The following is a 21,889-nucleotide window of genomic DNA, read 5'->3' as shown; positions in this document are numbered from 1 at the left end:
GGAACTGTTTAGTATTTCTAAACCTGTACGGCTCATTAAAATGGCGGCTGTCATTGTCCCTCCTCTGAAAAAGGATCAGAGGACCTAGACAGGTGGCTTGGAGGATATTTTGACTCTGGAATGCCTGTTTTAACACTAGAAAGGCAGCAGTGATGCATTACAATTGCACTGCAGGGCAGTTGCTGCGTGGCCCCATTCACTTGAATAGGTTGCATTTGGCAACAGTAATACCAGAAGAATGTAACCTGTGGTGTAGTTTTTGTTGCAAAGCATGAAAGCTATTTCATGTGTACCACTGCTATAACCTATGTTAGGTTATAGGAGGTTGATTGGGGGCAGTAAAAATATGGATTAACTGTCTCTTTTTCCTGTCCGATAAAGCACTGTCCCCAGAAAATGAGGGAAAATCTCTATAACGGAGTCCCTGCAAGCAGTAAAACCTGACAAGTGTTCTATCCTTCTCCCACAGTATCCAAATCTAAAGAATTTGAATGTTTGTCTATGTTGCGGCACCCTGTAAACCCCACCCACTTTTAGCAAAGCCCTTGTCTGTCCCCCCAGCGTGGGGTCCGGGTATACAGCAGGTATCAAGGTTGCACCAAAGTGGATGCACTGCTTCTACTGTCATAGTAGAAAGTAGTGAAGAGTTTATAGAAGAGTTTAATGAAGAATATAAAGTACTAGTTAAACATAGGAGCTTCTCCATAAAGGAGAGAAGGCCGATCACCTGCAGGACGCTACAACGCTGTGGGGCAGAGTTATAGGGGTACGCCCAAGGAGAGGCATGTTCAAAGGCTTTGCCAGTGACCAATCACCTGAAGGGAGCAGTTTATAACTCATGGTCTATGACACAGGTGTCAAACTGTCGGCCCTCCAGTGGTTGCCAAACTACAAGTCCCATGAGGCATTGCAAGATTGACAGTTACAAGCATGACACCTAAAGATAGAGGCTTGATGGGACTTGTAGTTTAGCAACCGCTGGAGGGCCGCCAGTTTGACACCCCTGGTCTATGAATATCATGCCTGTGTCCTGTGTTGTATGAATAAGAAAAGGTTTTTTTAAGTTACCGTTATGGATGATCAGAAACAGACATGAAATTGTACTTTAATTCGCAGAAGCATTTAATAAAAAATAATTTGTGTGTGTTTTTTAAAGAAAACTGTTGCTGAGAGAAATTTTGGGGATGTCATTTCTGACCAGCTTCTGAAGATGCTACTTGCCTGGTTTTCGCCAACCTCTGTATTTCAGAGTCCATAATTAAAGATCAACATGCAGCAAGTTGAAGTAGTATTAAACCATCAAAGAAAAGCTTCCCTTAAGTTCCACCAAATACTAGCTAATATATAATTTTTTAATGCCCCAAATCCGCACATGTTATGCCTTTCTTTAGACCTTCCTACATTCCTCTATCAACCTTCCCTGCACAGATATGTCCAGCCTTCACAAGGGCAGTAGGGGCCATTGGTGCGGTCACATGACACATGCACAGTATGGCCGATGAGCCTAGATCCACCCAGCGCATGTGCAGTACTGGCTGCTGGCTTTTCTATGCTCTGGAACTATCTGGCTAATGCATGTGCAGCACTGCAATTAGAAATCTAAGTGCAGTACTGTGCATGAAACAGCCAAACAAAGCGCCAGTGGCCTATACCATGTACAGTATGTTCTGGCCAGACTGTGCACCAACAGCTTGTACTGCACATGCACCAGGTTAATATATAGCATAGACCTCCACAGAGTTCAGAAAGGCAATGTCCATACTGCTCATCAGTGGCTAGTAATAGCGCCAATGGCCCCTGTTGCACCAGCTAGCAATAGCACCAGCTGCCTGGCCTGCATACGCGCCAAGCCAATAATAGCACCAGTGGCCCCAACTGCACGTGCATCCAAGGAGCAAGGAACCAAGGTTGGGGGCTGTATGTGCAGTCTCGGCCACTTCAGAGTGGCACCAAGAAGACACTACAAGGTAAAAGGTCACCTTATTGGCAGAAACTCCACAGTAGAAACGTTCACAGGCTGTTTATGCTGCAAAGAGTAAGACTGCGGAAACAAAGGAACAGGAAGCAATAGTGACATAAGGTATTCAGCTACATTTATTCTTTTATTTTTTCAAGGAGTATGTATTAGTATATATATTTTTGATTTAAGGTGGTATTATCACAGGTTGTTATACTCACACTAAGAGCTTATAATCCTGAGCGCAGGACAAAAAATCTTTCATTAGTAGAAGGAGGGTTTATTATCACTTTAAGAGTAAAGTCAAAACTCCTGATTTGCCTTTTTGTTCTGAGTCAAAGTATTGCAGCCTTTGGATCAGCAGGACAGCCAAGCAACCAGCACTTTCAATAGGAGAGGTCAGCAATTGCAGCTGACATACTTTCACAGCACAGGTCCCCTTTAAAATAGTCACTATTGCATATAAAATGTATAGATTGTTCTCCCTGTGCTGTGCTCCCCTGGGTACTCCGGTTTCCTTCCACACTCCAAAAATGTGGTTGGTTAATTGGCTTTTGTCTAAATTGGCCCAAATATATGTATGAATGTAACTTAGGGACCTTAGATTGTACGCTCCTTGAGAGCAGGGACTGATATGAATATACAATATGTATGTAAAGTGCTGTGTAAATACAAAACGATATATAAGTACCTGTAATACATAAGTAAAAAAATAAATAAATAAAAACTCTTACCCAAGTTCAAGCTGACGACATATGACAGAGGCATCATTATCATCCCACTGGCTGCTGCATATGGTTCCCCAGGCACCATTCACATAGACTTCCACTACATTTCCCTCTGACTCGCTTTTCTGGTTCCCTCGCAGACGCACTGACCCTGTTAATTGTTAAAAATGCATTTAGATGATGTAGTATGGCTAGATAAATGGCATCCCACTGAGTTTAGAGATGTATGCATTCCCCTGTCGCTGACAATCAGTTTGAGGGTAAAGACTCTTCAAACCACAGATACCTTGAAGGGTAGAGCAATAAATTGTAAGGTCAAGAAAAATATTTGAGAAGGAATGTTTTCTAAATGTAAGGATGTAAGGTAATAGATCACTTTGGGTACACACTTTATGTAGGTCTAATATTACTAAACACAAGAGTTTTGTTGGAATTGTAAAATATCTTTTAATCTTTATCATACTGAACAAAAAATACGAAGTTTTGTGAATGAGCAGGGGAGACCTGTCACTCAAATGTCTACCGTTTATTTAACAGAATGCGATGCAATGTGGGAGTGTAGAATTGTTCACTTTAAAAATTGCAAAGCGGACAGAAAGGTTACCTTCACACTAGCCTTGTTTTCAAGCGGCAGAAAGGCGCTTGGGAAGCGTTTTTACCGCTTCCCAAACGCCTCGGACAATTCTGGCCATTGCAGCACATGGTGCTGTTCTAACGGGAGCGGGAGCGGTAGCGTAGCGGCGCGTCAAAACGGATGTCTCTAATCGAGACTATTCTAGTCTATGGTGCCGCTCCGCAAACACCTAGCCGGCGTTTTCGGTGCGGCTGCGACGCGGTTGCGGGGCGTTTGCAGAGCGGTAACATCATCCAAACTTCATTATAGGCGTTTGTGGGGCGTTTTTAACGCTCGGCAAACGCCGCTGAACCGCGCATGTGGCGTTTGTGGAGCGTTTGCAGAACGCCGGACCAACGCTTGCCAAATGCTATAGGGGCGTTTGGCAAGAGTTGTTAAAACAGTCAAGTGTGAACAAGCCCAAAGGCGCAGGCGAGCAACCCAACTTTTCTCAGTAGCAGCAGCTGCAGTTAACTCTCAGAGCACTAGAACACAGTACAGTATCTGGAGGCTGTGAGGAGGCACTGCGGCCATGATTTTCAGTAGAAGTAGCCACCTGCAAATAATGGGATACACACTATCACATATAACTAATATGTACAGTGCTGTATCCCAACCAGGGGCGGACTGACCATTTGGAAACTCGGGCACTGCCCGAGGGCCCGGGGTCAGTAGGGGGCCCCATGAGATGCCCCTGGTACCTTTTTCATAGGCTTTTTTGAGTTTGGGCAAGGACACAGGGGCCCCATGATCCCCTATTGCCTGGAGGCCCCATGAGTTGTCAGTCCGCCCCTGATCCAAACAAAAAAAAAATATAATGTAAGAAAACCCAAGAGCGAAAATGTAATTTATTGCAAGTTAACAATTCTTTTATGTGGTGGTTGGATTTGTTTTTAAAGAGTAACTCTTTTGCTGAGAAAAAAAACACTCCCCACTGTGTGATCTATGTACATTACAGGGATTTTAGCAAACTTTGTTGCAGATTCCTACCTTTTGTTATTCTGGAGAAATAGCTGTTTGTTTGTCTGTACCCATGTGCAGAGTGAACCTGTATGGAAGTTGTTTTATAATTATCAATTAGCTGCTGCACCTGCAGGTCTCGAATGAGGAAAGTGGCAGGGTCTGCATCCCTTCAGAAGTGATTCCCTTTGGGTGTATCTCAGCAAAAATGCCATTTTTGTTGCAGGGGATGCTCAAAATCAAATTTGTAACTTAGTGCAGACCTCTGGGAAATTCAGTGAGCCAATCACACAAGCAGGAAATGACATACCTGGGGGTGTTATGTACACCTGCTTTATACAGAACACCTCCAGACAGCCATATTGCATTTTAAAGTGAATTACAGCATTGAAGATTGAAAAGGAAAGGTCATTTTTAAAAACATTTCATTACAACATGACTTGCGTAGTAATTGTATATGATATATATTTTTTTATTTGCTATTTTTTCCCACAAAAGTGGAGTTACCCTTTAAAGCCTTTTCTTTATATTCACCAGTTGATCCTGCCAGTAACACGCTTCCTGTCCTAGGCTAACAATGCTCACATACTGTACTGTGTCTAAGGAGAAGCAGCATTGTCACTCTACGACAGGAAGTGTGTTGGGACTACAGAACAGCTCCCTCCCTCCTCTTCTCCATAACATAGTAAGGAGGTGTTCTTAAAGTCTACAGACAGGTCTGGGAACAATGCTAACTGATAAGTATTAGAAAACCTCTGTGGACTTATCGGACAGACATAACAAAACACTTTTATTGGTATATTTAACAGACCAGAAGCAAATAAATAACAGACGTTCATTGCTAGAGTTTACATTTTAAGGACTTTTACTCACAGCTGTACATTAGGGTGTATGGCCATACAGGGTAAAATATGGCTGCTGCTGCAGTGCCTGGGAGCCTCGTCTGCAGTGTAGTTTTGCCCATTGAGATGCATTACAGAAAAAACAGTGTGCTGCTATACGTGTGTACCGATACTAGAATTTGTAGGTGTAATTTTCAAAAATGTAAAATTTTTTGTTTTTGAAAATTCCTCCCATACACAAGCAGAGCTAGTGCAGGCAGTTACCTGCATGTAGCCACAAATAAACGCTTTCTGTAATTCATCATAATGGACAAAATTATGCTGCAGCTGTGGCTCCCGGGTGCCACAACAGCTGTATTTTACTTTGTATGGCTGTCTGTCCTAATATAGGACCTTCTGCAAAAGCCCTAAAACTGAACTCAAAGCGGAGTTCCACTCGACCTATCAAAAAATAAACTACAAAAACTGTAGCTGCTGACTTTTAAAATATAGCCACTTACCTGTCCCTTGGTCCTGTGGTGTGTCCCCTGTTTCACTGGCCGTCCTGTATTCCAGGAGGCCGGCATCTTCAGTGTGGGCACTCGGCTGTGATAGCGTGCAGCTTCACAGCCGGGTACCCACTGCGCATGTGCGAGTAGCGCTGTGTTTCCTGAATGGCCCTGTAGTCTTCTGGGACCTGTCACGTGTCCCAAAAGACTACAGGGAGGGAGGAAGGGAGGACGCCTTCCGTTTCCGATCGCTTAGGTGATCAGACCAGAAGTGGGAGCGGGTACCTGTCAAATTCGGGTACCCGCTCCCCAAAGGTGCCAATCCTTAATGAGGAGTGGGGGAGCAGATCTTAACCTCCCTGGTGGTATTCCCGAGTGTAGCTCGGGGTAAAGTTTCAGCACCATAAGCGGTAACCCCGAGCTACACTCAGGAATGCCCTGCAGCGTTGCATAGGGATCCCTTCTGCACTTACCTTGTCCTGCGCTCCCGCGATGTCCCTCCTGCAGTGTCCCCGGTAATGTCCTCCGGCCAATGCCGGCATCTGTCTTCCGGGTTCCGTTCCCTGCAACGTCAGTACGTACGGGGACGGACCTGGCGGGAAATTTAAAAATGTCAAAAAGTGACATTCACTAAATACACTAAAATCACATAGTAAAACATTAATGTATCAAACCATTTCACATACATTTTGTCCCTAGTGCTTTGTCCTGTGCCCTGCCTGCATTTTTACTGTTCTTTCTGCCTTGAAATTGAGAAAAGTCCATGGCGTCCAAAAAGCGTCCCTTTAGGTCAAAAGCGGTTTTAGACCAGCTAGAGAACAGCGATAGTAAAACAGAACAACTTGCAGAATTGAGTGATAATGATCCGTGGGGAAATTCGTCATCAGACACTGAAAACAATTCTGCAACTGAGCTCAGTGATGTGGGAACTTGGCACTCTATTTCAAATTTCAGTGTTTTTGGTTTTATTATAATATTGAAATAAATTTATTATTATTATATTATTATTTTTCATGATTATTTTATAATTATTTATTAAATTATAATTTATGATTTCATGTTTCAAATTTTAACATACCTGGGATGTTTTACTAGACTCTTGTTCAGACAGATTTCAGTGAGTTATTCCTAAAAATTACAGGCCTACAATAAAAAAAACTACATATTTCCATGCAAAAAAATGTACCGCTTTGAGCACAAAAATACTGACGTAATCAGATCGCTAGGGAGGCTACAGCGGAACTTCCCCTTTTGGGTGGAACTCCGCTTTAAGGCAAACAGGTAAGTATACATACTGTATATGAAAGCTGCTTTACCTGCCAAAGATTTTAATTTTTTTCCATCCAGTAAAGAGTTTTAAACAACTGTGCCATACAGCACAATCTAGCCTGTTAAGGAAAGGAACTTGATCTTTCTCTGCTGCAGTTTCACTTTCACTTATAGGTCATCTCCCCTCCCCCAACTTTGACTGGACAGTGAAAGGAGAAACACACCCTGATGAGCTCATCTGTCTGTCATTCTTCTTTCTTTGCTCTCTTCTCAGCACAGATCCTTGCACTACAGCACACAAGATCGGCTCCCTGTGCTGCTTCTTTCTCTCCCTCTCTGGGCAATGTTGTACAGTAGACTATATGAGGCTATCACCAAGTCACATGCATGGACATAAAAATACATTTTTCATCTTTAATTGAAAATTGCACTCCATAAAAATACCATTTAAAGCAATTGTGTATTCTTTAGAAAGAAATGAACTGTATTTTTACATTCCTGTACAGCAGAATTGACACTATATGAGGCAGCACTATAAGGGACCACGCACTCTAGAATTAAAATTCAGATGCATTTGGAGCTATTTGGAAGCATGTTTTGCTATTGCATTTGCATTTAGTCTAGCTGTGTTTACACAAATTAGTAAGTGTGTGGCTCATACCATCACAAATCCTTTGGCAGATAAAAATGTTCAAATGTGTGTTTAGCTGTTCTCAGAGCTCAGCGTTAAGCTGGCCATACATACATTGAAATTTGGCTGAATCAGCAGGAACCAGCTGAATTTTGATCCATGTATGTCCATACCTGTTCATAAGAAGTTGATCTGTCGATCAACTTTTCATAAACAGGCTAGCTGACATATTTTACCTCGATCAGCGCTACAGCCAATCAGTTGCAACACTGAAGAACCACTGCTCCAGGTTGGTCCACGCTAACTACACCCCACACACCTGCCGAGAGACTGCTCGCCCAGCTTACAAGTTGCACAGTAAGAAAATTCCAGATGGCTGCACTCCAACACATCCACTTTATTAGTTGCTAACATTCCAACAGGCAGAATCACATATGGTGGGAAACAAGAACAAAGTTGACATGTTTTCATCTTACTCATAAACTAATTTCAACTGAGCAAACCTATATGTCCTACTGACAGCTGTCAGCAATCGGCTCAGAACCACCCATCTCTCATGACTGTTGGACTTGCAGAATACCAAGGCTAATACTTACCCCTAATCCATAAAACCACCACCCTTCAAACCTTCCCCACCAAAATGACCACGCGACACTCTTTCTGGTGTAAAACCGACCATAGCAGCCATTTATTTAACATAACTCAAACATAACACTTCTTACAGTACACTTAAATGATAACTGACAGTAAGATCCCAACCGGGTCCAAGGTCTTTGAAGGCACCGTTACTCCCATCACAAACTCGGCTGTATCTGACACCCAATGAAAGGCCCCCAGCCACTACTACATCGCCTCGGGGACAATACTACAGTTACGTAGTCCCAGATACAGCCAATGAACTCCCACATTACCAACATGACCTTATAATTGGGAAGGGACACCCATACCTACGATGGGCCCAACCCTAATTCACCAAATTGTCACTCCAACACCGCCTTCAAAGACCCATCGACCCCTGCCGGCTGCCATGACAAAACAAACAAACACCTCGGGACACAAACAGCTGTCCTGAACAAGGAACAAACGCAATGAACCCACAAAAAACAAACACAGAACAAACACCACAAACAAACCAAACAGCAAAACCAACACCAGGACAAACACAAAGGACAAACCATAACCAACACAGCAAAACAAAAATACGAAAACAGCTCCAGGGAGGGAGGGCGGGAGAAACCACCCCGTGCTGGCACAAGCTCCGACTGAACTCTGACAAGACCCAACCCCCCTTTCAAATCCTGGCAAGACCCCCCTCAATGTTGCGTACTCCAATCAGGTAAGTAACCCCCCCCCTTTACCTCCTGCATGAACTCCCACCCAAAATACACGCTCCACCTCGTCTGCACGCCCCAGTCATGCTGGCCCTCCCTTTTAGCTTCGCTCAGTCCAGGCCTTGACTGAAACATGCAAGCACAGTACAAAGAAAAATGCAGCCAATCAGCTGCAGTGCTGATCAGTGTATTCTGATGACGAGGGCAAGGGTGGACTGACAACTCATGGGGTCCCCGGGCAATAGGGGATCATGGGGCAACTCAAAAAAGCCTATGAAAAAGGTACCAGGGGCATCTCATGGGGCCCCCTACTGACCCCGGGCCCTCAGGCAGTGCCCGAGTTTCCAAATGGTCAGTCCGCCCCTGGATGAGGGAGTCCTGCTATCAAAATACAATGACACAACGGGAAGGATTTCCCCATTCACGCAAATCGGTTCAGTTTTTTTTTTTGTTGAGCCCATTGGTTGAATTAAAATAAACTGCATAACGTATGGCCAGTTTAACTTTAACACATTACAAATAATGAAAATTGCTTGCTGTGAGCTAATAAACAATCTATGCAATTGATTTATTAAAGACAAATAGACTGTTCACTTTACAATTGCAGTTGCACTGTCCAAGGGAATTTGCTTCAGGGCTTAGTAAACGAGGGGAAGCCCTGCTGACTTCCATTACCCAATCATTTGGAAGCAAAAATGCGTTGTTGTTTTTTCTGTTTGCATGCAATTGGGTATTCTTTGAAAAGTGAAGCTTCACTAACTAAGCTCTGGAGCAAATGTCCTTTATTTTTACAGTAAACAGTCTGTTTGCCTTTAGTAAATCAAGCCCTATTGCTCTTTGTTTAGGGGATGGGTTAGCACACAGTAATGCTGATCCTACTTCTCTGCCCTGCAAAATTCCTCCCGTTGGTTGAGTTTTTGATGGCCAGTCCACAGAACCATACACAGAACTGGCATAATTGCCTCCCCTCTTTCCAATATTACTATGCCTGCACTGTGATCATTGCCTAACTAGTGGCCACATCATCACAATGAAACATGGTTACTGGTAGGAGTGCCTGCTCACATTCTAGTGCTAAAAGAGCAGAAGACTGGACCGCCTGCTGTGGCACCATGGAGCCAGGTCAGTATTTTTGTGTGCTAAACCAGTAGTCTCCAAACTGTGGCCCACAGGCCAGATGCAGTCCTTTACATGCCTTTATCCAGCCCTTGGGGCACTGTTCCTCCCACTAATACAAGGCACTATTCCTCCTGCTGATACAAGAAACCAGTCCTTCCACTATTACCAACAATGGTGCACTATCCCATTGACATCAACAATGGGGAATTTTTCCTTTCATTGATACTGATGAAGGGTCATATTTCCTTCCATTTTTATAAACAATTTGGCACTATTCTTCACACTGGGGCACTGTTCCTCCAACTAATACCAATGATGGAACACAATTCCTCCTCCTACAGTCCACAGGAGCATGGACATTTTTTTACACCCACTAACCACCAAGCCTGAGACATTGTCTACTCCCACTGATGCTAAGGCATTTCAGGCATTTCATACTCCCAGGGGGTCCAAAATTAGGACTTACTAAAACTGAGGGACAGTAAACTTGCCCTTTGTTTAGATAGTTTGGAGACCCCTCTGCTAGACTATTCTCTATAAATAATGAGCAAAATATTCTTCATCAATGGCTGTAGGGGTAAATATTTATGGCAAGAGTTAGGCTTTAAAGTAATATTGTTTACTGGCAAACTGAATAGGCATGAAATGCAAGTTTGCAAGACTCTTTACTAGTGATAAGCAATTGAGTTCACAAATCAAGCAAATGGCATATTCTTTTTTTTTGTCTGCATATATGCATATAGGCTTTTCAAATCTACAGTTCTACGAGGTTCATTGAGTTTATTCATTAATGTTCACTTAAGTTGGCAATGAACAGTTCAGATTTCATCCATCGGGGTCAACCGGGGCCAAAATTCAAGTCTTGGATGACCCTGTCATACTGTTATTTGAATGCGCTGCCGTGCCCAGTGACACACAGGAAAGAAGTCCTTGCATTACTTTGGAAATTGAAGCCCACATGGGAACCAAGATTCCCAGTGCGGGTGCAATTTCCAGTGCAGGTGACTTGCCATTAAGATTAATGGCATCCGCCCTGGGTCCCGAATTTCACTGTGCGGATGGTTGCAGCTGCCAGAATTTATGCAGGTCTCATGCAAATGTGAATCTAGCCTTAGATTTCTTTCGTTCAGCCTGAGAAATCCATGCATGTTTAGCTAGCCTTAGTAAAATATACATTCACTTGGCTTAGTGAATAAAGCAGTGTTCCCCACTAATTATGAAAAACTAGATTTTTGAAGTGCATTAATCTATACACGCCAGACAGATCTGCATACAAATAATAAGGCAAAGCAAAAATCTGCACTTTTTTTTTATTTTATCATAAGTCCACCTCTTTTTCATCAGGGTTTACTCATGATAAGCACACAGAAGTCTAGAAACTTTGTTTTAAACGCGATCAATATTACTTTAAATGTCATTTTCTTTGCCTCCATCTGTAATCAACCTAATAAAATATGTTACCTTGCACAGAATGATGCTTATAAATATTCATGTGTTGACTGTTTAAAATTTTTTAATCCATTCCTTGAACAAAAGAGTAACAACACGTTCATATAAATCCTACACTGCAGATTGCCTTAGGTGGCTTCAAATGTATTACTAGCTTTAATAATCAAGTTTTACAGTTATTTGAACACAACAGCTGTTTATCAGGAAATTGCATATTTTTGGATCAATAATAAGTCCGAAAATTGCCCTCAGAGATCTGGCAGCACTTCACATATTTTTGTTGTTAGAAGGAAATGACCAAAGTTCTGAAACTGACAGAAAAACAAATCATTTGAAGTGTAGTACAGTTTATTGATTAAGTCATCTTTTATATCAAGCCATTGTAGAGAGCAGAAAGCCTTTTTATATCAATAGGACCATAAAAAATACATTAATGTTGCAGATTAATGTACCTCTATGTGTTTTTTTTTTATTTTTATCCCCTGTAACTTTTAGTTTCCACTTGTTTTGTAAAGTTCATTGAAAGTGCATTTATATCATTCCGTGGTAAGCTTGATTTTTTTTTTACTTGTTTATTTATTTTTGCAACAATCTTGGCTGATACAGATGACCTGGACACCATAATTCAATTAAAAGAGTAGTATGTTTTAGGAATATCCCATACTATTGCAAGTATGTGGCCGGTAACGGCTGTAGTAATTGAAAAGGATTTTCCACTTCCACAAAGTGAAAGACTCTCCGCTTGTACCCCTGTGAGGGTCGGCAGAAGCTGCACTGCTTGGGCTCCATCTGTTCTTAGTCATTTAAGTGGCAGCAGCTTTCAATGAGCTTCCGAGGACAGAGCTACTTTGTGCCAAAAAAATGAAAGCCTCGCAGCTCTTGTTTAAATGACTAAGGAAAGCAGATTGAAGAAGTCTGGGGTTAAGGTGAAACTGTAGCACCACTTTAATAATTCTCACGTATCAAAAATGCGTCTGAAAAGTAGAGTGTCTTTCTTGTCTGAAACTAGTCAGACTAATAATTTTTCTAAAATGTGCAATAAAAATGTTAGAGTCTTATTGCATGCACAGGGCTATAAAAATATATTAAACATTTGATGCACAGTAAAAGCAACACCATACAGTATATTACTGTTCATGGTACAGTCTGCTAGAGTACTATTGTTGTAATAATAATGCAGATCATAGAAGTTTTATATTGTTAGTTTAGTTAAACCTACAATGGCCATAGACAACATGGTGCCACCTCTCATTTGATGGCCCAACTTTAAAGCAGATCTTCATCCTCAGGAGAGACTTCCCTACTCTCCATTCCTCCTGACCTCCACTGCCAGAATAGGGCTTTTTTTTGTTAAAAAAGTGCGGCCCCAACCCCCCCTTGCATGTCATTTGCCTAGACAAATGATGCACAATGTCCTCCCTTTGCCTATGCCCAACATATATCCCAGGAGGCACATTCATTCAGAAAGGAGGAGGGGGCATGCTTTGTGCCACATCATCAGGAGGCTCGCCGGTGAACCAGGGAGAGCCAACAGGCCTCTTGATGATGTCACAATCAACATGACGGTGTGGAACTGAAAAGTGGAAATATACAAGAGGATCTCAGCGGGATCCTCTGGGTGGATGAGTGAAATGTGCCACTTGGACCACCCAGTAAACGAGGGAGGAAAAAAAAAGGGGGGGCACCAAAGGTCCATTTTAAATTCCTTGCTCCAATGCATTTATCACTTTGTTCATTCAAACTTTTGGCATCAATACCCCATTTTTTGGGAAAAACAAAAACTTTGTTTAATTGTAGTAATTTGTTAAAAAATATAATATACCTGTATCACAGTGCAGATTCCTACATGTAGCAGGTGATAATGCTTGGTTACCTAGAATAAGTTGTCTGAATGCAGCAATATAAAGATATCTTTTTTGCCTTGCATTTAATGAATACCACAAAGAATATAGAAATGGAAGCTGGATGCAAGGGTGGATAACTCATTTATCACAATCAAGTTGCAACAATGCTGTGAAAAACAAGCTAAGTATCTTGGGGATGTAACATGCATCTAAAGGTATAACAGTTAGAAACGTCGGCCTCTTGATGATGAATAGTATATATATTATAAAATATGGCAAGGCAAGGTGTAATGTAGAAGGGGAAATGGGTGATAAAGGAGGTGGTCATGAAGGAGGGAAGGTGACAGGAAGGTGGGATAGGGTGTGAGCTTGTGCACCCTGGCTCACCACCACCTCACCTGGACCTTTGTGTCCACTCAGCAAAAGCTCAGAATGTAGCTACGTGTTCTTCCATATGTTTAAAGAGATTGAAAGGAAGGAGCAGCAGTGAAGTAAATTAAAAAAAAAAGCCAGGTAGATCTAAATTTCTCCTCTGTATTTTAATAGAGGTGGTAAGGTCTTTCAAATCCATTCTTGACCTTGGCAAACCACAGGGATACAGCAGAAGGAGTATCTTTCCCCCAGATACTTAGTACACAAGCTCTAGCAGCATTAAGAAACTGTTTATTAAAAGAGTTTTTGTATTTTCAAGGAGTCAGCCAGATGTAACAGGAATGCCACTGGGTTGTTTCTCAACCAACCTCTTTTTTTTTGTTTTTTAACAGTTTTGTCCTATTGATGACAAAATGAATTAATATTAAGTAAATGTAAACCAACTCACAAAAATCTCACATAATCTTTAACAAAATCTTCAACTTTCAATAAAATAAAACTTCTGTGATTCTGTAATGAAGGTCCATGTTCAGGCACTTCCTGTTAAGAGTGACAATGCTCTGTCCCTGCCTCACAAGTCCTCTCCAGTGTTGTCATACTGTCAGATGAAGAGGCCATGAAGGCATGTCTTGGCCTTTTCATCATCAGAAAATGTACCCTTAAGCAATCCCATCCAGCTGCCACTTGAGTGGCTGCAAAGAGGATGAAGGAGATCAATAGCACTGGGATGCAAAAAATAATTTAAAAAAAAGAACAAAAAAGGTGTTTTTTAGGCAAACTAAAAGTAATCCAGGTAATGTTTACATCAAGTTTCACACACCAAGTCCTCATCCCAATAAATAATATGACTTCTAAGGCTAGGTATACACGCTTAGTTTTTTTTTTTTTGTTCAACCAGAGGGTTGAACAAAAGAAAACTACCAGGTCCCCACATCAACGCAAGGATGTGTGATGTGGGGACCTCTCCCACTGTGCTATTGTGTTCTGACAAGGAGACTCTCACCCACCCCAAAATGGACTGATAAGAGACTCCCCCTGTCAGAATACAATAGCGCAGCAGGAGAAATCCCCATATGACACATTGTTGTGTTGATGTGGGAATCTGTCCATTTTTTTGTTCAACCCACTGGTTTGACGAAAAAAAAACCCAAAAAAACTGAGCATGTATACCCAGCCTTAGAAGTCATATTAATTATTTGTGATGTGAACGTGGACACTTTTGCTGCATTGGAACATGTTCCCCATAAGTTGTGTGAAAGTTGGTAGTTTGGTAAAGCTATTCTTTTGTTCTATTAAACATTCCATATTGCTACAACAGTTAAACTATATACATTCTATAACTAACACATTGTATTTTGTTTCCTTTTTTTCCCCAAGAAAATCAAGCAAATTTAATACATAGATTTACAAGTAAGTCCCTGTTTGTATTTTTTTACTTGGCATATACATAAAGTATAGTCAATATCACAGATGTTACCTGCCAACTGCATCCACGTCCCTGAACAGCTGCGATATAGTATCAGTACATTTTATACATTATTCATAGCTGAAAACTACCTAATGTACTCACTTGGAGTAAATCATGAACAGCTTTGCCACACTAGATAGTTTTCAGTCATTTGTTACTGATTAACACCTCTAAAATGTGAATAAATGCATATAAGATCTTGTTTGGTGCTTTTAAATATTGTAGCCCCTTGGGTTAATTTCATAGGGATGTCAAAGATTTGCTTTTCCAGTTTTTGAAAGGCGTTGGGCAGCGGCAAAGCTATACATTTTTTCACCCAGGGCAAAAACTCAGTTCAGCACCCCCTCACCCGAGATAGAATGATTACACAATCACGGCATGGATGAAGTTTGACCAAGGCAATTTCAAGCTGTACTTCCATAGCGGATTAGGAGGAGAGCCGACGGAAAAGTAGTGAGCCAAGAAACAGGACTTTAATAAGGCCTACTTCTGTGCGCTCTTCTTCCTTCCTAGTGGCACCGCTCCTAATCTGCCATGGAGGTGAGGCTTGAAACTATAGGAACACTATAGGATCTAAAAGACTTGGGAATCCTTTGGATGTCCAAAGGAGAGCAGTAATGCAGCGGGCATAGCGCTCTGAGGTGAACACTGGTTGTGGCCATATTGCAGTACCAGTGGAAGGAGCTTAAAGGAGCATGGTTATATTAAACAAAAGCATTCTTGTACCTATAAAATATGCTTACGTTAATAAAACAAATGTCACTGTAAAAATATTAACTTAGCTTACCTTAAAAGTGGATAGCTTCAGTAGGGCAGTGGATAGTGTGTGGACAGTGTCAGTAGGGCAGTGGACTTTGTGTGGACAATATCAGTAGGGCAGTGGACTTTGTGTGGACAGTGTCAGTAGGGCAGTGGACAGTGTGTGGACAGTGTCAGTAGGGAAGTGGCTAGTGTGTGCACAGTGTCAGTAAGGCAGTGGACAGTGTGTGGACAGTGTCAGTAAGGCAGTGGACAGTCTCAGAAGGGCAGTGGAGAGTGTGTGGACGGTGTCAGTAGGGCAGTGGATGGTGTTAGTAGGGCAGATGTGCTCTGTGGAGGGAGGGGGGTCACTGGTACTCTGTGAAAAGTGAAGGGGGACACTGGTGCTCTACAAAGTAAGGGGATACTGGTGCTCTGTGGAATGAGAAAGGGGGTACTGGTGCTCTGTGGAGAGAGAAGGGGGGCACTGGCACTCTGTGGAGGGAGAAGGGGGGCCCTAGTGCTCATCAGAGGAAGGGAGGCATTGGTGCTCTGAAGTGGGAGAGGGGCACTGGTGCTCTGTGGAGGGAAGGGGGTATTGGCACTCTGTGGAAAGTGAAGGGGGCACTGGTGCGCTAGAGAGTAAGGGGGTACTGGTGCTCTGTGGAATGAGAAAGGGGGTACTGGTGCTCTGTGGAGAGAGAAGGGGGGCATTGGCACTCTGTGGAGGGAGAAGGGGGGCCCTAGCGCTCTTCAGAGGAAGGGAGGCATTGGTGCTCTGAAGTGGGAGAGGGGCACTGGTGCTCTGTGGAGGGAAGGACACACAGCAACAGGGAAGGAAAAGAACCACGAAAAGGGAGCAAGGAGATACAACTGTACAGCCAGGGGAAACACTGGGAACAATGGCAGAATCAAACACACAAAAACTATGAAAATACTCAAATGGCGGTGAACACCACAAGAAACAGAGGGGTCTGGCTTCTACATGGAGACACATTGCTCGAACACTAACACACAGGTGCACATGCCTATTAATACCTTTGTTCGAAGTCAAGGGGCGGACTGACAACTCATGAGGCCCCCGGGCAATAGGGGATCATGGGGCCCCTGTGTCCTTGCCCAAACTCAAAAAAACCTATGAAAAAGGTACCAGGGGCATCTCATGGGGCCCCCTACTGACCCCGGGCCCTTGGGCAGTGCCCGAGTTTCCAAATGGTCAATCCGCCCCTGTTCAAGACAGATAGGCAGGAACCCTAGCAACTCGGGCAGGAGATAAAACCTGACGGCGGATTGTTGTGCACAGAAGCGTGACGTGTTCTCCCGGCAGGGATGGCTCCCCTGGCACCTCCAGAACACAATAGCTCCACAGGAGGGATTACCCCCTCAACACTGATTGTGTTGATGGAGGAATCAAGTGATTTTCTTTCCTGAAACATGTAGTTGCAGAAAAGAAAAAAACAATGCCTATGGCTGGCTTCAAGCTGGGTACACTAATAAATTTTCGAGTGAGAATTTGTCCGAAAATTTTTATGAAAATTTGTATTAACATACTTAGTGCATTTGATGGCTTGACAAATGTTGTTCAAAATTATGTTTGTGGAATTCAAGTTTTGAAATTAATGTAATAAAAACCACATACACTGTTAGAAAATGTTTGTTGAAAAAACAAATTTCCATTCTGCTCCTTCAAATTTTCTCATTATGGTTGAAAATGAGCTAACAAGCTGCTTGATCATAATTACATGCAGCGGGAGGGGACATGCCCCTGCTTCCGACGCCTTGTTCGGGCTGTCCTGTCCCACTGGGAGGGCCAAGCTACCAGACGGCACATCCACCAGCTGGATGGACACCCAATCAAAGCCGGAATCAGCTTTGATTGGGTCCGGCTTTGATTGGGTCTCCACTATGGTAACCCAGAAGCGATGACATGACAACACTTCTGGGTTACCTGGATGTAAACAGCACCATTTAAAAAAACAAAAAAAACAAGCATTCAGAAACGCAGATCTTGGTGTTTCTGAATGTTTTTAAGTGCAGAGGAGGGATATGGTCTTTTTGACCCCAGATTTCTCATAAAGAGTACCTGTCACATTCTTATTGTTGTCACAAGGGATGTTTACATTTCTTGTGGCAGTAAGAAAAGTGATTAAAAAAAGCAACTGTAAAAAATAAAAAAAAAATAAATTAATAATTTTTTTAAAAAAGTGCCTGCACGCAAAGATTATTGCAGTACCAATCCCACACAAGCGCAAACAGCGATCAGTCCACACATGTGAGTTATCACCGTAATCGGCAGCTCGTGGGCAGTAATTATAGCACTAGATCTCCTCTGTAAATATAAAGTGGTAACCTGAAAAGGCCTTTAAAGTGTTGCCTATGGATAGTGAAATTTACGCTGTTTGTCGCTGTTGCACGGGCTTGCACAATTTTAAAGCATGACATGTTTGGTATCTATTTACTCAGCGTAACATCATCGTTTATATTTAAAAAAGGGGTTTATATGGATTAAAATTTAAAAAGTGTATTTTTTACAAAATATTGCATTTGAAAAACCTCTGCACAAATACTGTGTGACATCAAAAATTGCAATGATCACCATTTTATTCTCTAGGGTCTCTGCAAAAAAATATATAATGTTTGGGGGTTCTAAGTAATGTTCCAGCAAAAAAAAAAAAAAAAAAAAATTTAAACAAAAAATGCCAGCAATGGCTTGGGGTTGAAGTGGTTAATCCCCCATCCATGCTATATTATTATTATTATTATACAGTATTTATAAAGCGCCAATAGTTCGCTCAGCACTGTACATTACAGAGGGGGACAGAACATGTGACAGAACAATACCAATACAATGCAAAACATGAGGGGATTGAGAGATCTGCTCTTTGGAGCTTACAATCTAGGAGGGAGGGGATGGTGGCACAGGAGGAGATAGCTGTGGGGGATGGAGTGGTAGGAAGAGTGGAGGAGGTCGGCAAGTTAGCAGGGGGTGGGGTAGGCTTCCCTGAAGAGATGGGTTTTCAGGGTGCGCCTAAAGGAGAGGAGAGTAGGTGATAATCTGATGGGTTGGGGCAGGGAGTTCCAGAGGATGGGTGACACCCTGGAGAAGTCCTGGAGGCGGGCATGGGAGGAGGAGACCAGGGAACTAGAGAGAAGGAGGTCTTGTGAGGAGCGGAGTGTGCGTGCTGGGCGGTACTTGGATATTAGGTCAGTGATGTAGTTCGGGGCAGTGTGGTGGACGGCTTTGTACGTCAGCGTTAGGATTTTGAATTTGATCCGTTGCGCAATCGGAAGCCAGTGGAGGGATTGGCAGAGGGGGGTGGCGGAGACAGAGCGGTTGGAAAGGTGAATGAGTCTGGCAGCCGTATTCAGGATGGACTGAAGCGGGGATAGCCAGCGGTGAGGCAGGCCAGTGAGGAGGGAGTTGCAGTAGTCAAGTCGTGATATGATGAGGGAGTGGATGAGCTGTTTAGTGGTTTCTGGAGTTAGGAACGTGCGGATTTTGGTGATGTTGCGGAGGTGGAGTCTGCACGAGTTTGTTAAAGATTGGACTTGGGGCTGGAAGGATAGGTTGGAGTCCAGAATGACACCAAGTACTCTGGCCTGCGGGGCGGGTTTGATGGTAGCGTTATTCGATGTGATAGAGAAGTCAATGGGGGGTGGTGTCCGGGCTGCTGGGAAGACAAGAAACTCGGTTTTGGAGAGGTTCAGTTTAAGGAAGTGGAGCGACATCCAGTCTGATATGTCGCTCAGCAGGTGTGTGATTCGGGCAGAGACCGAGGGGGTGAGGTGGGGGGTTGAGAGATAGATTTGTGTGTCGTCGGCATAGAGGTGGTAGTTGAAGCCGTGAGAGTGTATGAGTTGGCCAAGGGAGGAGGTGTAGATGGAGAAGAGAAGGGGCCCGAGGACAGAGCCTTGAGGGACCCCAACAGAGAGGGGGAGTGAGAGGGAGGTGGTAGCATTATAGGTAACGCTGAAAGAGCGTTGTGACAGGTAGGATGAGAGCCAGGAGAGAGCAGAATCTCTGAGGCCGAGGGAGTGTAGTTTTTTGAGGAGGAGGGGGTGGTCGACTGTGTCGAAGGCCGCAGAGAGGTCAAGGAGTAGGAGCACTGAATAGTGGCCATTAGCTTTGGCAGTTAGCAGGTCATTGGAGAGTTTGAGTAAAACAGTTTCGGTGGAGTGTAGGGGACGGAAGCCGGACTGTAGGGGATCGGGGAGGTTGTTGTCGTTGAGGTGAGAGCATAGGCGGGCGTAGACTAGGCGCTCGAGAAGTTTAGATGTAAATGGGAGCAGGGAGATGGGTCTGAGGTTGTTCGGGTCATTGGGGTCCAGGGAGGGCTTTTTAAGTATGGGGGTGATGTGTGCATGTTTCAGAGGGGAGGGGAAAGTGCCGGAGGAGAGGGAGAGATTGAAGATGTGGGTGAGGGAGCGTAGGATGGAGGGGGAGGGAGGTCGTAGGAGTTGTGAGGGTATAGAGTGCAGAAGGACAAATCTCTCGCTGTGACTATTTTGGCAGTTGGATCCTCCTCTGTAAGACTAAAAGTAATTCTGGAATTCAGCTTTAAATTATTTGTTCAGTAAAAATAAAGAAATTGCAAATGTAATTATTTTGTTAACTAAGACTAAGATTATAACTAAGATTAAAAAAAGACCACATTGTTGAAAATAATTATGCAGCTATCCACAAATGTTTAAGAATTAACAGACCTTTTCCTACATATTTATTATTATTAAAAGTAATTAAAATCTACTGGTCTTTTTATTTGTTTTGCTAAATTAGACAAATATCTTGTATATGCGAACGTCATTATGACAAAATGACAAAGAAACCAACTGGTAATGTTTTAAAAATATTGAATTTCTTATGTAAAAATAGTCGTAACTAACAAGCTGACTTCAAGAAAAAACAAGTAGTACTTGCAAGAAATTTGAAAGAACAAATCAATCATTATTTGTAGTATGCCAACTGCACTGCAGATTAAGAGATGTAGCCGGCATGCTTGTTGTGCCTAAACTGGCATTGCATCAAACATATTAATGACTTGGAGAACCTTTAAAGAGCAGAGGACATGCACTTTCAATCCAAAAACCTGGTTGCATTGTATTACTCGCTCTACAAACATTCTAGGTTCCATCATTAAAAAGAACAATAAGGAGAAGGCCCCCTCTGTTAGGTTATTGATGACTTATTGATATGTTGTTTAAATGCAAAAAATAAAGCCACAAGACTTTCAAATTATATGAAGAACCTAATGCCTTTCCACCTCAGCATCCAAGTTAATCTAGCAGTTCGTTGTTCTGGGTCTCATAAAACAACCATTCTAGTGTTACACTGCACACCAGTGGTCTGTTAAATCCAAATAATTTACAGCCTTGAAATCTATCCAAATGTACATGTTATCCTTTGAAATTGTTCTCAAGTTCTTAAGATATGCTGTCTTTTTTGTTTCAAATTGTAGCACATTTATGTGTGTGTGTGTGTGTGTATATATATATATATTTGAAATGAAAGTCCAGTGATCCTGTGTCAATTGCCTCCACTCATACAGAGTCCATGGACTATGTGTGGACCCGCACACCACCAAGTGCAATCCAAAAACGGCTGGAATGGCCTCTCACCTCCTCCCTGCGACCCTGCAGGGCCACAGAGCTTTATATATCCCCACTGTATCAGGATGAGCTTCCTCTTGAGTGGATGGCTTCAATGATGTGTCCCCAGTATACTGCTTCCACCTCTCCTATGATATCCTCAGAGGTCAACTGAGCAGAGTGGATCCCAGCTCAAACCCCAATAGGACAAAGGAAGCAGAAGACATCCTCCATAGTGTAAAATCGTTTTAATTAAATGAAATAAAATACTTGTGTACACTCACATTCGCCAGATGAAATTAGAGCTGATACCCATACCATGGGTGTAAGCGTGTGGCTGAAGGGTGTTCCAAGATGGCGCCGCGCCGGAAGTGCGTCACCACGTTATGCCGTCGACGCGTTGCGTCACGTGACCTCGTGACTTCCTCAGGACTAACGCGATTGGTCTATAGCACTCCCTTAAATAGGCCAGCCTTTCCTCCAATCGTGACCCA

The 21,889-nt window shown here is 42.9% G+C and overlaps 1 protein-coding gene across 1 annotated transcript in view; it reads right to left on the bottom strand.

The window, feature by feature from the left end:
* PRSS12 (serine protease 12) overlaps nt 1–21,889 on the bottom strand; it is a 245,646-nt gene that overhangs the window by 196,974 nt on the left and 26,783 nt on the right. The window contains exon 2 of the mRNA XM_089691788.1: nt 2,692–2,836. Within this exon, the coding sequence (XP_089547914.1) occupies nt 2,692–2,836 (145 nt within the window). The remainder of the gene's footprint in view (nt 1–2,691; nt 2,837–21,889) is intronic.

This window comes from Staurois parvus, unplaced genomic scaffold (genome assembly GCF_062004578.1).
Source record: "Staurois parvus isolate SC_StPar_1 unplaced genomic scaffold, SC_StPar_1.0 ptg000572l, whole genome shotgun sequence".
In the NCBI taxonomy this organism is placed as follows: Eukaryota; Metazoa; Chordata; class Amphibia; order Anura; family Ranidae; genus Staurois; species Staurois parvus.
This window is presented reverse-complemented; position numbering and strand designations above follow the sequence as displayed.